Genomic DNA, 17,167 nt, shown 5'->3' with positions numbered 1-17,167 from the left:
CAGAATCAAATATAATAAGGATCAGTCAGGAAAGTACATTTGAGGTTAGAGGTCAGATCAGCCATAATCTTGTTGACTAGTGGAGCATGCTTGAAGGGCCATATTGTCTGCCCTTGCTTCTTATGCTCTTGTGTAAGGTGTTTGTACAATCAGAATATATTGTTAGTAGTTAATCTTCTAATCAATTCTCTAATTAATGCGGATTACATTGGAGAAAGCTGCAACATTTTGATTTATGGAAAGCAGAGCCAATTCTAAGCTTGTTTCCCATATTTGCTCTGAGCAAAATAAAAACACCTTTTTATAGCTTTTGTGAAACTGTATTTCTAACGTTGAGTATCCTACCATGTACATGAACAGGGAATTTATTCAGACAGATCAGTGGTTCTCAGTAAATCTTCCACCCATTGACTGGGAAGAAGAGAAAATTTAATACCTCATTTTAGATCCTAAGTTCACTGGGAGTCCAACTTCAAAATATTTTTATACTGCAATCAAGGTTAAATCCTCAATTACAAATATAAAAAATAAATCTGGCATGTATGTGACTTGAATATGAAAATACCTGTTGTCCAGCGAACATTTGGAGCATCCTAACCAGATACTGCATTTTAACCATACACCAGTTGTTACAAAGTACTAAGTTAGCATGTTACAAACCCCAATTACACATTTAACAAAAAAAATTCAAAAAAACTCAAAATTTCCTGCAAATGCATTATTCCAAACTTCATAGTTCAACTTTAATGATAGATTCAAAACCTTCAAAACCTGGGCCTCTGTACCTCACTCTGCAAATGGATCTTTGACTTCCTCATCGGGAGACCACAGTCAGTGCGGATCGGTAATAACATCTCCTCCTTGCTGACAATCAACACAAGTGCACCTCAAGTATGCATGCTTAGCCCACTGCTCTACTCTCTCTACACTCATGACTGCGTGGCTAAACACAATTCAAACACCATTTATAAATTCGCTGATGACACCACTGTTGGTAGAATCTCAGATGACAATGAGGAGGCGTACAGGAGTGAGAAAGATCAGTTGGTTGAGTGGTGTCACAACAACAACCTCACACTCAATGTCAGCAAGACCAAGAAACTGATAGTGGACTTCAGGAAGGGGAAGTCGGGAGAACACACACCAGTCCTCTTTGAGGGGTCAGCAGTGGAAAGGGTGAGAAGCTTCAAGTTCCTGGGTGTCAACACCTCTGAGGATCTATCCTGGGTCCAACACATTGATACAATCATGAAGAAGGCATGCCAGCAGCTCTACTTCGTTTGGAGTTTGAGGAGATTTGGTATGTCCCCAAAGATTCTTACACATTTCTATAGATGTGTGGTGGAGTGTATTCTGTCTGGTTGCATCATAGCCTGGTATGGAGGCTCTCAATACACAGGACCGCAAGAAACTGCAAAGGATTGTAGACTCACCCAGCTCCATCACAGGCACAACCATCCCCACCAAGGACATCTTCAATAGGCGGTGCCTTAAGAAGCTGTTATCCATTACTACGGACCTTCACCATCTGGGACATGCCCTCTTGTCATTACTACCATCAGAGAGGAGGTACAGGAGCCTTAAGAGCCACACTCAACATTTCAGGAACAGCTTCTTTCCCTCCGCCATCAGATTTCTGAATAGTCCATAAACCCATGATCAACACCTTGTTATTCCTTTTTGTTTGCACTACTTATTTATTTTTGTAATTTATAGGAATCTTATGTCTTTGCACTGTACTTCTGCCACAAAACAACAAATTTCACATCATATACAGTAAATCAGTGATAATAAACCTGATTCTGAGATGATGTGCACAGCATTCAATTGCCTTGAATGAAGAATTTTATAACAATATGACTTTTATCCACTAGATGGAGATAAGGTTACATAGTTTGAATGGAGAGGCCTTTGTAAATTCTTTAAAATTGTTCCAATTTTAGAAAGGAGGACATGATAGCATTATCCTCTGAAATATTTGGCTTACTTTCCACTGCGCAACATTGGCAATATTTTTATATCTATGGAGATATTTGGGCTTATTGGAGGCAGGGAGAAAGATTTGCTTTGAGCTCCTTGCATCGCTAATTTTTCATTTTTCTCTCCACGTGTGTCCATCTGTTGTCTTCTTGTGTCCTGGGATGATGAGGTCTTTTCCTTCTTTGAAACCGCTATTGACCATGATAAGGATCAATGAAGACCCTCTGATTCATTTTCATTTTGTTTTTCCCGAGAACATTTCATTCTTCTGTCGAGCCATCTCAATTATCTATCCCTTTATGTGAATGTTATCACTGTCATTAAAACTCAGACCATTAACATAGAAAGATCATCATTCTCAAGACACTTAACAGCAACAACCACATTAGGTATTGCATCCATCAAAGTAGGTAAAAGGCATGGCACTTGCCCCCCCACCCCCCCAGCCCTTCTATCAGTTAAAAGGCATCAGTGAGGAGAATGAAAGAACACTCTTCACTTGAATGGATAGTTACAGCTCGAACAACACTCAAAATAACCAACACCAGCCAACACGAAGCAACCATCCCGATTGTCATTTCATCTTCCACCTTAAACAATCACTCCCTCCATAATCAGTGCATCAGGGCTGAGAGTTGACTATCTACAGGACGCAATGAGCAACCTGACAGGGCTTTCTGACAATGGAACCCAAGGCTGTGACCTCCAGTACCTGGAGTGTAAACAGTACCATGTGATGGAGGGAGTGAGCGTTTAGGCTGGTGGATGGGACGCCTTTGTCCTGGACAGTGTCAAGCTACTTGAATGTTGACAGATCTACACTTATCCAGGCAGGTGGAGACTATTCCATCACACTCCTGGATTGTGCCTTATTGTCAGTGGAAAGACTTCCTGCTGAGGCACCAAGGGAATGAGTAGTGTGGTTTGTACTAGCTAAATACTACAAACATTATAATTAATATTCAGCAGCAAGTGGGCATGCTGCTTGCTTTGCACAATGCACATTGGTCGATTCCTACATTGCGATCCTTTCGTGTGTTTTCTGGGCTCTTGAACTTAGCCCACGATATTAATACATTGAGTATATTTCAAAGCAAGAATGCAAAGGAAAGACCCTCTAATACAAAGACAGATTTCATTTCTTCAAGTAAGTATGAATTTCAAGGAGATCATGAGCACAATTTAAAACAAACAGAAAAAAAGAAAATCCTTACCAACTTCATTTATTCCAGAGATATGTTGCTCCAATGCTTCCATTAAAGACTTAAAGTTTGGGAAGCAGTAGTGGTCATGGATTTAACAGCAAAACTCAGCATCAAAATTCATCACAAATTCTACAGCCTTCAAAAGAGAAAAATCTCATAGAGATTTGAGAATTGAAGGGCCGTATCTGCTGAACACTAAGTTTTTTTGAGGTAACAGGTTAAAGTGGTGTCAAAATAGTGCAGAGAATGCTCTGCATTGTATACGACCCAGCTGATCAAGTGGGTGTTTGCCAATCTCAATGAAAGATGGCAATATTCCACTCAAAAGCATTTAAAGTTACAAAACATCCTGAAAACGTATGAAAACATGCCTACTGTGCTTCACATGTTTCCTGCCTCAAATATTTTTCTCTTTTTTAGCTGTATTTTGCCCCACTTTTGCTCAACGTGTTGATTCATTGGCAAGCTATGTTCATTTGTGAGTCTAACCCAGTGTGTCAGGAGATTACTTGACAATAACGAGGAGAAGGATAACTCAACCAAGATACCCCTAACCCAACTTACAAGCACTTCCATGTCTCTAGACTACAGTAAGGATTGAGAACCTTGTTTCATTTAACACTCCATAGCCCAATGGGTAGCAGTATGGTCAGTTATACCACTGCTTGGATCAGATCAGCAAATGTTGCACCAACATGCTGAACTCCATGGATCAGAAGACTTGCTGAACCACCAGGGGAATCTTCTTCGACCCACCTCTGATTGAATACTTCCAATCTACATTAAGGTTGAGTCTCCATTCCCAACCAATTCCAAGGTGGTCCCGGTCCTGGTATAAAGCAGCACTCCTAGAGACCACTGCTTGGGAAACAGCATGCCACTACTGCTTTAGTTATGGATTTGATTTTCTGATGAGCAATTCCAGAGAGGGACACTTCTCAATGGGAGCATCTATTTGTTCATTCTTGCCCAATACCTGTACTTTTGAGGTCAATCATTTAGTTAGTGACAAGATGGTATCCTTAGAAACAAGGTTATGACATTGTCAAGGCATCTCATGGCAACAACCAATCAGAAATGTCCTGATAATTCACACAGGAATTTGTGTGATTACTCCATGCACCCTGCTGTATGCATTGGGTGGCAAAATTATTGACTGAAACAAAGTAACTCAGTAGAGTAATGGTTTAGACACTGTACCTCAGTCTGGGGGAGGGGGTGAAGATTCCCACTTCGGGGAAAATATGACATTCTTTCCATCTCACCCCACGGTAAGAGTGCTTCCTCTTGGCTAAGCAATGGAGTGGCATTCAAGTGGGATGCATCAAGGGGGTCTGCAGCCTTTTTACTCACCCTCCTAGCGGGAGAAGGACGCATGGAGGTGAGAGACTAAAGTAAAGGAATAAGAAGACAAAAACAGGAAAAATGTAAGTAAATGAAAAGAACACCCATTATGGAATGGGGACATTAAAAATTTCTAGGAGTTTCTTACCTACATGTTATAGACAAGTATATACCAGCACAATTAGAAATTTCACCATTGTGACATCAACTTTTGGGATATGTTGATCAGCAGTCAATCAAATAATGAGTTTAATTAAACATTGCCCTGTTTAAGCCTGGCCTTTGGAGAAGCACCACCATATTCTATTTAAGATTTTGAACCTTTGAGCTGCATACCCTTTCAGCTGATATTTCATTCGTAAACTTGTTCATTTGATCAGGACACCAAACATGGTAGAATTCACCAAATTCTTGCAATTTTTTGCCCCACTTTAAGGGCAGTGATGATTAGATTAGCCTTCTGACTGCTGTGATTAAACCTGTCCTTTTGCATAAACCTTCACTGATGGAGGGCTGGGTGTGGGAGAAGACTGAAGCAATCAAGTGAAGTAGTTGGTGCCTTTTGTAGATACCAGGGGATCTAATGCCATTTCATAGCAGGATCTGTATGTCTGTAAAACATCACTAACATGTATTTTTTTTACAATGGATCATTTCTAGTTATGAAAATAGTGCTGACATAACAGGTAGTCATTTGTTGAATGATTACTTTCTTCCTGAACACAGATTGGTTATATCTGTAATCACTAGAGGCCATACCAAAGTACATAATTTATTGTGAAAATTATTTTTCACCATATTTAATAAAACTGTGCATTTCTAAAAAACAAAAATATGGTAAACACACTTTCTAACACTGACAAAATGCAATTCAACCAAAATAGACACACTGATTCCTTATTTAACGTAGAAACTATGCCAAAGATCATGGCATACATTTACATAATTTCCAGAGAAAATAGTCCAATAACTTTTACCTTTTAATTATATTACACAGGTCTGGCTCACCATTAATCTGACAGATTAATGTCTAACATATATGTGGTCTTTGGAAAACCTTTTCGTACAATTCGGGAGCTTGCAGCTCTATCTGTTGCTGCCTCTGGATGCAGATAATCTGCCCTGATGGTCGACTGTGTGTACTGTTGCTCCACATCACATATCAAATTTAAATGATTAGTCACTGCTTGATTCCATTCATGTTTCACAGAATACAGAAGTTAAATTTAATGCTAATGAATTAAATAAGGTATTTTTTACCCATTTATTGCTAAGTATCAAGTTATGCCTTTTCTGTTATTCCCATGTGGCATCTCTCATAAATATAAAAATGTGCTTAAATGCAACACATTAGACACATAAAACCTTAAAACTGTAACTTGAATGGAATAGTCACTGACTGAATTCAGTAATTTATAACACTGCTTGGCATCAACTCCTTCAAGAGCAGATTGTTCAAGCAGGACAAAATGCAAACTCTAGTTTTGCAAATTCATTTGCGGTTTTGTGCCTATGTGCAGGCGCATGCATGTAAGGTGAACTGCAGTCTGAACACCTGACCTGAGTGGGTGAAATCAGTTAAAACACAAGCTGAACAGAATAAATCAATTAGGCTTGAACTTCAAACAAATGTGCAGGAATTAATCAGAATTACTGATGTGAAGGGGATGTTTTCTGTGTTTGGGTTGCATGCAGAGAATCTTGACTGCCAGCCATGAATATTGAAAATTTAAAGAGAGGCCATCTGTGACTTCCCAATTTATAAATAACATTCTTCTTGCAGGCATTTTGGAAACATGCACATAAAAAGTGCTGCAATATAATTCCTTTCTCGTGGAATTATAACTATGGACATCTGAGATCTTCTTTGACAGTAATGATCAATAACAAAGACCAGTTTTCTGACTAATCATTCAGTAGGGAACATTGCTAGTTGTATGTATTGGAATTTGAAGCAGGTGCTGCACACAGTCTTTCTGATGAATGACTGGAAATTGTGGGTAGCACACACCTGAATTTCCAGTTTCTGCATGTGACTGACAAGGCTTTGCACCAGCAGGGAAGGTTCAGAAAATTATCTTCTCCAACAACATGTCTGTCACAACTGCACACAGCGATGACTGCAGGTAAATCTGCTAAAAAGCTATTCCAGTTCATTCTTTCCTGATGAACCCTTTGCTATTTTCTCAACAACTCATGCAGAACACAGCATAAACAACAGAAATGCCAACCTAATCAAAATTTCCTGTCAAATCAAAAAATATATACGAGGAGACACAAGAGACTGGAGATGCTGGAATCTGAAGCAAAAATCAAACTGCTGTAGGAACTCAGCGGTTAGGCAGCATCTACAGAAGCAGGAAGGATAGTCGACGTTTCAGGTCGAGACCCTGCATTAGAACTGAGTGTAAAGAGCAGATAGCCAGTATAAATAGGAGAGGGGGAGAGGTGAGGCAGCCGCTGGCAAACAATACGTGGATCAAGATGAGGAGAGGTTAATTGATGGAGTCAGGTGGGGGAGGAAAGGGTGGAGATAGCGACAGAGGCTGGGAGGTGTTAGGTAGAGGCAACGAAGGACTGTAGATTGTGGAATCTGATAAGAAAGGAAGGTTATGAGTAGAACCTGATAAGGGAGAGATGGTGGGCAGAAGGGAACAGTAGGGGAGGCCATCTGCCTATCACCCACATATTCAACCCACTGGATCCCCTATACCCTCCCCCTACTGTTCCACTTCCTTCACACAGACACGTAATGCCACATGTGGTTGGACAACATCTCAAATTTTAGAAACGGTGATCACTTGTGTGGTCCAGGCAGCCAATGAAATGGCCTGAGATAGATCCAATGTGGGGAGGGGGCGGAGGGGGGGAGGAGAGAGTGAGAGAGATCAAAGAGAGCGGAGTCAGAGAGCGAGAGAGCGCGAGAGTGAGGGAGAGGGAAAGAGAAAGAGAGGGAGAGGGGTGGAGAAAGAGAGGGAGGGAGAGAGGGGGGGAGAGGGAGAGAGAGAGAAAACAGGAAGAGCAAGAGGTGATTTGTTGAGAGGTGAAAACAAAAACTCAACAAATCAGGGCAGCTTGTGAATGTTGAGAAAAACAGGACCTGACTGAATTAAGAAGTCTAAAGCAGCCAGAAAAAGAATATAAAAACAGTGATACAATGAACCTAAAATGAAAAAGAATTTAAACATGTTACTTGATGAGAATATGAATTTAAAAACATAGAACTTAGAAACAAATAGAAAATCAGGTCACAATGTTGTTTGATCTAGAGATAGACATTGATTTGCCCAGAGAATGATGCTGGGACTGCTGCTTTATCTAATATAATTACAGACTTGGATTTGGATGTGCAGAAGTACAAAATTTGGAAATATAGTGAACAGTGGTACACTTCAAGGCGACATAGACAAAACAATGGAACAGGCAGACATGTGGCAAGTGATATATCTTAGTAGGAAAAATGAAGAGAGACTATACAACATAAGGGTCAAAATTCCAAAGGCAGTGCAGGAACAGACCACCTTAGGTGAATATATGCCTCAACCATAGAAAGTGGCAAAATAAGTCATGAAAAGTATGCAAGATTCTGGGCTTGACAAGTAGAGGCACTAATCTAGGAACTGCTCCATTGTGAGTAGAGCGAATGCCTCACTGCACAGAGATCCAGGTTCAATCCTGACCTCGAGTGCTGTCTGCATGGAGTTTGCATATTCTTTCTGTGACTGTGTGGATTTCCTCCAGGAGCTCCACATTTCCTCCTATGCCCCAAAGATGTGCTGGTTGGTATGTTAATTTACGACTGTAAATTGCCTCAAGTGAGCAGGTGAGTGGTAGAATCTGGGTGGAGTTGCTGAAAATATAGGGAAGACAAAAAAATGGGATAAATGTTGGGTTGCTGTAAATGTGTGGTTGATGGTTGGCATACTCTTGGTGGGCTGAAGGGCCTGTTTCTTGGTGTTAAAATAACATTTGTGGAAGTTACAGAAAAAACAAGAACTTTGATTGTGAGGTTCCTTGAACAACGGTGTCAGATCTTCCTGTGTAATGAGAGGTTTCAGCATGAGTTCCCAATTGATGTGTTGCAAGTTTTCACATTTCTCAGCAGAGTAGATGTGCTCCTTGCAACCAATTCTTATGTAAATATAACACAATTAACCAACGTTCTCCCAGCTCCAAACATGTATGGCCACTGAACGATTGGAGGAGGTGAAAGTGCTCCTGTGGACCCAAAGGAATCTGGACAGCTGATGCAGACAATGCCTGTAGGAGGTCTGTTATTTGTCCAAGGGGTTACTGAACACCTCCTAGACTATAGCAGGGTGCAAGGAGATTACCAGGGAGATCTATGTATTAACAAGAGGGCGGTCTATGAATATCTGAATTTTGGGGAAGTCTGTAACGCAGGCCAGATGGCTGTACCAGCTTGGCCTTCTTCTGTGGACTGAAGGAATAGAAGATATGTCTTCTTTCCTTGAGAACGGAGTTTGGGTGACCTCTGCAATGCACCAGTGAGCTGGGAGAAGTAGCAGATGTCAGTAGCAACAGGCTGAAATGATCCTGAGGATTGTACACTGAGTGACCAATACCCTGATCTCAATGGAAAAAATCAGTCAGAGCACACTTGTGAGGTTGTATTTGAGGTCACAGAAGGTCACAGATCCCAGTAAGCACAAAGGATGCAGTGTGAATGTTGATCCTTTAAATACACAGCTTCAAGGGAAATTGAGTCAGTAAAACCTGGTTGTTCTGTAAATTAGAATCATTGTTTTTCATACTGTGAGAATAAAACCTCTCACTGCACACAAACACTGTATTGTTGCAGGGCTGTTGACATCATTTGGCAGTGGGGGTGGGGGGAGGTGCATTTGTACTGGAAAGGAAAATGCTTGCAAAAATGAAGATTTCACCAAAGAGTGAGGAGATAAATGAATTCAGAAGTGAGCAGATTCCCCCACTTCTGGGTTACGTTGATTTTCAACTACATGGCAGTTCTTTTTCCAGATGTGTGACAAATTTCTATCCTATAGAATACAAAAGTGAGGAAGTTATGATTTTTTTAATATAAAACACCAGTCTGGCCACAACTGGATGTTGTTTCAATTCTGGTTACTGTGGTTTTGGAAGAATGTGGACGCTTTGGACATGATGCAGGAAAGACTTACTTGAATAGTTCCACAGATGAAAGATGTGTTGCATACAGAAAGGCTGGAGAAGCTCGGATGGTTTTACTTGGAGCTGAGAAGATTGAAGAATGTGAAAAATGCATTCAAAATAATAAGCATCAAAACAAAGTAGACGATGAAAAACTGTTTCAATTGGTGGAAGAATTGAGAATCAGAGGACACAAATTTAAAGCGACTAACAGAAGAACCAAAATCGACATGAAGAGAAACTCTTCTACACAGAGAATAGTGAACATCTGGAATGGATTGTCTGACAGGGTGGTGGAGATTGATTCAATTAGTGTTGCCTTATAACTTCAAAGAAAACAAATTGCAGGAATACAGGGGAAGGGTGGGAGGAGAGTAACGATCTGCATTGCATCATCAGAGACATGAAGAGTGAAATAGCCTCCATTGGTGTTGTTACCGTTCTACAATCCAATGATTCTGAAGACACAATGTTTCCCTGCCTGATCCTCACAACTTCTGATTTTCTTAACATCCAAAAATCTGTTAACCTCAGCTTTAATAAACTCAACAACAAAGCACCTGGGGTGAGAATAGAAAGAATTACAACCTTATGAGTGAAGAAATTTCTCCTTATCTTAAACCTAAATAGCTGAGCATCCATCCTGAGACACTGGTCCCAGGTTGCAGCATTTTTTCTCCCTCAGAATTTATGTCCGCTCTTTGCCAATTATCAATTCTTATTCCACGTCAGCATGTTACCCATAAATCACCTTGCTGACCAGCCTCCTGTGTGGAACCTGATCGAAAGCCTTCTGAAAATGCAAATACACCACATCCACTGATTCCCCCTTGTCTATTCTACTCTTCACATCCTCGAAGAATTTCAAGCATGATTTTCCTTTCATAAATCCATGCTGACTCTGTTCAAATCTATTACTGTCTTCTTTTCAAGGAATCCTGTTACTACAGCCTTCATTATTGTCTCCAGCATCCTCCCCAGCACTAACAAGCAGGTAGTTCCCTTTTCTCTCTCTTGCTCCCATCTTAAGTCGTGATGTTACATTTACCACCCTTTAATCCATATGAACAATTTCAGAATCAGTAGAATTTTGGAAAATGATAACCAGATAATCAGTGCAATCACTCTCTCCGTAGCCACCTCTTTCAAAGCTCTGGGATTTTGGTCTCCAGTGTATTTTCTTTATACCAATATTTATTTCCTTCAGCTCCTCATTCTCATTCGGTCCTTGGTTCTTGTGCATTTCTGGCAGGTTTTTTGTATTTTCTTCTTTGAAGACAGAAACAAAGTAATTTAATTTATCTGCTATTTCTTTATATAGTACTCCATTATAAATTGCCCTGCCTCTGTATGCAGCCCACACTTAATTTACCTCAGCATTAGCACCTTTAATCACAGCTCAGACTCAGGAAGGATCACACCAGGCTTCATCCAGCAGTCTTTCAGCTAATGGGGAGTGTTGCTCGGCAATAACTGCATGTTACAATGGTGAAAAGCGGGGTGGTAGGAGTGGGGGAAGGAAGAGCATGGTTGGGGCAGGGTGAGAGAGCCCTTTGAGGGTTGGAGGGACTTGCACAGACTTCCCAATAATATGTACAGCAGATAACTGTCCTTGTGCAAAGGAGATGCTCCTTGAATGGCATCACTTTTAGGAGGCCACCACTGCACCTGAACCCCCTTCCAACATGCAAAGGTCACACTGACCAAAAGTTGAAGGGTCTCCACTTTGCTGGGAGAGGTTCTTTCGACTTCTGCTCTGCAGCAGTGAGCAGCAAAGTGCTATATGTGTTATTATCAGTAGAGATGGTCTCTAAGCACTCTGCCTGTGACTGCAGGAGAATTGTGTCTGACCTTTAAAATAATATCTAGTTTGCACCTTGACCAATATTAAGTTTATTCCTCAGGAAATGGATGGCCCTGTTCCCTTTCAGAACCAAAATCTTCCCAGAAACAACTTCTGGGTGCTATACTATTCTTGATATAATTTGGACAAGCTGGGTACACAAAAACCTTACAACACTCGGTCCAGACCTTATTAATGACTGGCATTTTCTCTCTGGTTATTACTGCAATTTTTTTTTCCAGTGCAATGCTGTTTTTACTGGCCAATGTGTCATCAAGGCTCGTGCTGCCTGCAATGTGCATGTGTAAATACAACCCTTAGGTTTCAGTTTGGTTGAGCAATCCACATTCTTGCCTCTGAGCCAGAAGATTGCAGATTTATACTCTGCTTCAGGACTTGAGCACATAATTTCAGCTGACACTGCACTATGATACTGAAGACCAGCTGTATTGTCTGAGTCCAGGAAGATACTCAACTAATCATCCTACTAAACAACTAAACAACCTGTTGATTATGTGGCCTTGTGTCCAAATGGCTGGTGTTTCTCCTTACATTGCAATATTCCAAGGATGAGAATACATTATCACATATGTCCTTTCTTTCTTCATGTTATGACCAGAACTGCTAATGTACTACTCAGGCTGTACCCAAAACCACAGATAATATAGTCAGGCACATCTCCATTAAGATTGTTCTATCTATATACTTTAACATCAGAGATAAAACATTACTGCCACACTGTAATAGCTTCCATTTCTTTTATCACCCATGCTGTGTAATGCGTGACAGAGACTTCAAATCAGATGGCAATAGTGTAGAATCAGCAGTAATGTGCTCTGGAAACGTTCCAATGTGCTGTAACCAGCCAAACTAGTTGTGGATACAACCAACAGAGAAGCTTTCAGCTCATTATAATAAGTTTCATTTAAACAAAAACTCAATGAGAACAAATGAATTGAAGTCTTTTTTTCTCAACAATTTTAGGTCATATTCCTTCAGAAATTATTTTAAAGCTTAATTATTTAATTTGCGAAATGACAAGAGGAACAACATAATAGCCAAAAAAAGGAATAGATTCGGAAGAAGAATTAAAAGGGGAATAGCAACGGAAGTGAAAGTCAGTGTGACCTGGAGGTGATGGTGCTGTCGTACATTTGATTACATCCTTTGGTTGGGGGAGGTTAAGAGCTTGGGGAGGGAGAGTGGGGATAACTGTTAGAGAAGTCTTGGTAAATTGCTGCAGTGTATCCTGCAGACGTACAAACTCTGTGCACAAAACATTGGTGATGGATGTGTAGGTACATGGAGAATATTCCATCACACTCTTGCCTTGCATAGAGAAACTTTTGGAAATTGGGATGTGGTCCTACTCATTCCTGAATGACCAGCCTTTTGCCTGCTTATAACCACAGCAGTTTGTGTTTAGTCCACCTGGGTTACTGGCGAATGATTTGCCACTGTCTTGCCATTACTTACCTTTCACCTGACCCAACTACTCCCAGGATGTTGCTGTTTGGAAACCTGCCAATAGGACCTGAATGTCAAGAGGAAGTTGTTAAATTTTCACTTGTTGGTGAAATTGTTGCCTGGAACTTGGAGTGCAAACCTGCAGGACACTTAACAGCTCACAGCCTGGAGGTTGTCCAGATCTTGCAAGCATGGATTACATTCTTATCTGTGGAATTTATGAATAGAAATGTAAAAGCATCATTAGCAGCCATTGTCTTGAAGGGGATCAATGAGGAAGGTTTGTGGGTGAGAAGCAAGGGGTGGGGGCAAGAGGGGGAGACAGAGGAGGAATGTGGTTCCATTGCTCTGTCAAGAAGAGTCTTGGGGGAACTTTGACTTAGTGGGCAACTGGAAGTGGTGCTTCAGAAGTAACTGAATTGATGGGCTTAAATTTCATGAGAGTGAGCTCTTCACATTTGCAGGTTGAGGTAAGTGTTTTGGGCATGGAGGAAGAGAAAAGATTACTTTAAACAGATAATTGGTAACGAAGGCAAGGAGCTGGGATTATTAATCTTTTCAGGATGATTCTAAATTAGCAATTGGTGAGTAAGAGTTTTGTTTAGGCTCAGTTGATCTTATGACGGATTGTTAAACCAGTCAGCCTTCCATATAAAAAGTATCCTACATCACTGTGAGAATAATCAGAATTAATGCAACTTTGCATTATGAAGCAGTCATGATGGAATATTAGCACTGATGTAGATGCACAAGTCTGCATTGTCTCTTAAGAAAGACAAACCATCTGAATTGAAAGGATTAATGCTGTTAAATATGTACAATTTAGGATCTTGAGCGAAAGCCAACTAAATTTGGCAGAGAAAACTTCATACTACAAAACATTGCAATATTTTGACCAATGTTGTTGGGAGAGATCCACATGGTGTTTTCTCACCCACAATAAGGTTAATCTTTATGATGAAAATTGGCCAAAATACAAGGTCAAAAGAAAATAATTCAGTGAAGCTGAAAATGAAAACTCCAGCTCTTGTGAGGAGCTGAGGATAATAGTCCTGATTTGGAGTTAATGTCAGGGATGGCTTGGGAGATGACTTATGTCCTGTAGGAGCTAAAACATGCAAATTATTTCTTTCCAAAAATAAAGTGAGACAGGAATTATTCAACCAATTCTATCCATGTACAATTTTCACCACCAAAGTTAACTACATCAGGCCAAACAAGGAGTATGTTAACTGGCAAACAATGGAAATAAAAATAATATCACTGCTTTGAAGATGCACAAAGTACACAGTAAGCCACATTAGCCTCCTGTGCTCTTAGGAGAACAACCCAAGAGCCTCCATTCTTCCCCTTATCCTTGGTCTTGCTGTAGTAAGTCTATTCTATATCCTCTCCAAGGTTATAGCATCCTTCCCACAGTCTGATGACCAGAAATATACACAACACTCCAACTGAGGCAAAATAAATAAATTGCTCAAGTTCAGCAAGTAGAACTGCTTTGTTTACATATTCAAAGCCATGTATCACATACACTTTCTCAAGTGCTTCAAGAACTTGTTCAGCTGTCTTCAAAAATTTGTGTACATACATCATCATGTTTCTCTACTTTTGCAGTTTCCTCCAAATTAATATCATTTAAATTAAGCTGGCTCTTCACAGAGTTTTTCCCCAAGTAAACAATACCACAATCATTCCTGTTCTAGTGCATCTGCTTCTCCCGTGTTCACTAGCAATAAAATTCCTCATTGTATTTCCTGCAAACACCCAGGTCATTTTTACAGACAAGTATAAACTCCAGAATAACGCTCTCCATCAATAAAAAAACACACTCTGCAAGCTGTGCCTTAGCCAAATACACATATAAGTTACCACTGTCCTGTTTCTAAACATGGCTATGTTAGCTAATAATGAGTTTTCCTTGGAAGCAAGTTTCATATCAAAGATTTAAAAGAAACATGTGGAATTGAACAAAGCGATTCAAAAGTAAGGCCACCAGATCAAACAGACAAAAGGGGAACTCAATTGCAATAATGAGGAGGAAGGAGGAATTTGGAAGATTACGGTTTAGATGCAATAGAGGTGTGAAGTGATGGGGGGAGATGGAAATGTGAGTGGTGGGGAGAGGAGGAGAAAGGGAAAATATCAATTTAATAAGCATGAGGAAATTCATTTATACATTTCACAAGGTGTTTCAGTAGCTATAGAGAACTTTGGGAAATACTAAGTGCAAATCTTTCTTTTTTTATGGAAAGACTGCCTTGGGGAGGAAATTATCTGGAGTTTGCTCAGATCCACAGTGCCTCAGTGCACAGTGAGCCAATTGTCGAGTTTTAAGATCTAATGAAAGGAAGGATGCAGATAAATTGCAATATAGACACAAAGTTTCCAATGACGAAAGGCAACTACAATCATTGCAATGTCAAAACTTTCAGCTCTTAAATACTAAAATAACACAGCATCACAACCTGCCCACCCATATCTGTTGCATCTTCCATTGATGGCAGCAATATAGCCATCCATTAGGTGAGTTTCTAATTCTATCAACACCAGATCCTCCTCCACGTAGTGCTATTTCTTCAGTTCCATTCTCTGGGATACGTGCAGCTGAGCTTGTGCTTGCAAAAGTTTATGAGAGACACGAGATGCTGTTTTGCCTGGGTAACAGGCAGCAACAGCAGTCAGTTCCTCTGGATCTAAAGTGGTTAAAGAAAGGAATGAATGGGGCATATCTCCACAAGTAACTGGCATTGAAAGGTGCAGTGTATGACAGTTGCATGTATGGAACTATCTATGTGGGAAGTCATAACAATGGCAATATAGTATCAGTCCTGATGTTGGGAAAGGCCTGTCATCTTCTTCCTCCCACAGTTATGTCCATGAGAAAACAAAGAGCTGCTGGAAATCTGATATACAAACAGAAAATACTAGATAAATTCAGCAGTTCAGGCAGCATCTCGGAAAGAGAGAGTGAACCATGCTTCGTCAGAACCATGCTTCGTCAGAACCATGCTTCTCCAAGAGAGCTTATTATTTGTTTGTTTTAAGCCCTTCTGTGGTTCATACCTGCTCCCTTGAATTATGTACCTTTTTACACATAAAAAAGGATTGAGGAGTTATAAATTTAAGAGGTAGAGCACAAAGAGTGATGTATATTTGCCCAGACTATGATTCAGCCACATATCATTTGGCTAGTGTGCCCAAGAATCATCCAACAGGACAGCACAGGAGGAGGCTGTCCAGTCCCATGTCTGCTGCTGCTCATTTGAACTGCACATGCACAAAAGTAAAATTCAAAAGTTGCTGCAGGTCTGAAAATAAAACGTGGAATGTTGGAAATATTCAGCAGGTCAGGCAGCATCAGTGGATCTGTATTATCTTTTCAGGCTGATGGACACAGAATAGCCTCATTTTGTGCAACACTGTTCTATACTTACTTGGAACAATCTAACTGAACGATGAATAACCTGCACATTGCCTGTCATTGTAGGTGCTTCAGTTCATCCAGCGAAACATTAATTCTGCTCCTCTCTCTGTGGATGGCACCTGACTTGTTCAGTGTTTCTGCTTTTACTTTTTTAGAAGACCGATTCAATTTGTCCTAAACTTGGCATTTCCCTGTATGCCTGCAATCTTTTTCTCCTTCAAGCATTTATCCTCTTTCCTTCTGAAAACTGACATGGAATCTGTTCCACCTCCTTGTAGACAACAACACCCACATGTTGTCCAAAGAATATTTTCCTCACATTGCCTCTGGTCTTCATGCCAATCACTTTAAAACCTTTTGGTTACTGCTCTTTCAGACACTAGAAACAAATTCTCTTCATTTATTTGAACTCCAATGATCTTAAAGGCTTCTATCAAATTTACTCCCCTGTTTCTGGGAATATCTATTTCAAACAGAACCACCCCAGCTCCTCAGTCTATACATGCAATTGTCAGTCCTTTCTTCAGGATCTTTATAATCTTTATAAGCCTTTATAACCTTTGTAAATTGCAGCGTTCAATACAGTAAAACTCTGATAATCTACTATCTGATGATTTGGAAATCCTGATGGTTTGGCATCAGACTCACCAGTTAGTGTTTGCTGCATTCCCTTCCCACTCATCAGGGCCCTGATTCCCAGGCTCCCTTTCCACTCACCTGAGCCCTGGCTCCTGTGATCCCTTCCAACTCACA

The 17,167-nt window shown here is 40.4% G+C and overlaps 1 protein-coding gene across 12 annotated transcripts in view; it reads right to left on the bottom strand.

Moving 5' to 3' along the window:
- Positions 1–17,167, bottom strand: part of LOC127574754 (DNA (cytosine-5)-methyltransferase 3A-like) — a 416,558-nt gene that overhangs the window by 112,589 nt on the left and 286,802 nt on the right. For 10 of the 12 annotated variants that reach the window (XM_052024036.1, XM_052024037.1, XM_052024038.1 and 7 more), the window contains one exon: positions 4,386–4,574. The exons of the other annotated variants lie outside the window; for them this stretch is intronic. In XM_052024036.1, the coding sequence (XP_051879996.1) occupies positions 4,386–4,574 (189 nt within the window). The remainder of the gene's footprint in view (positions 1–4,385; positions 4,575–17,167) is intronic. 12 annotated transcript variants of the gene reach the window in all.

This window comes from Pristis pectinata, chromosome 10 (assembly GCF_009764475.1).
Source record: "Pristis pectinata isolate sPriPec2 chromosome 10, sPriPec2.1.pri, whole genome shotgun sequence".
NCBI classification, from domain to species: Eukaryota; Metazoa; Chordata; class Chondrichthyes; order Rhinopristiformes; family Pristidae; genus Pristis; species Pristis pectinata.
This window is presented reverse-complemented; position numbering and strand designations above follow the sequence as displayed.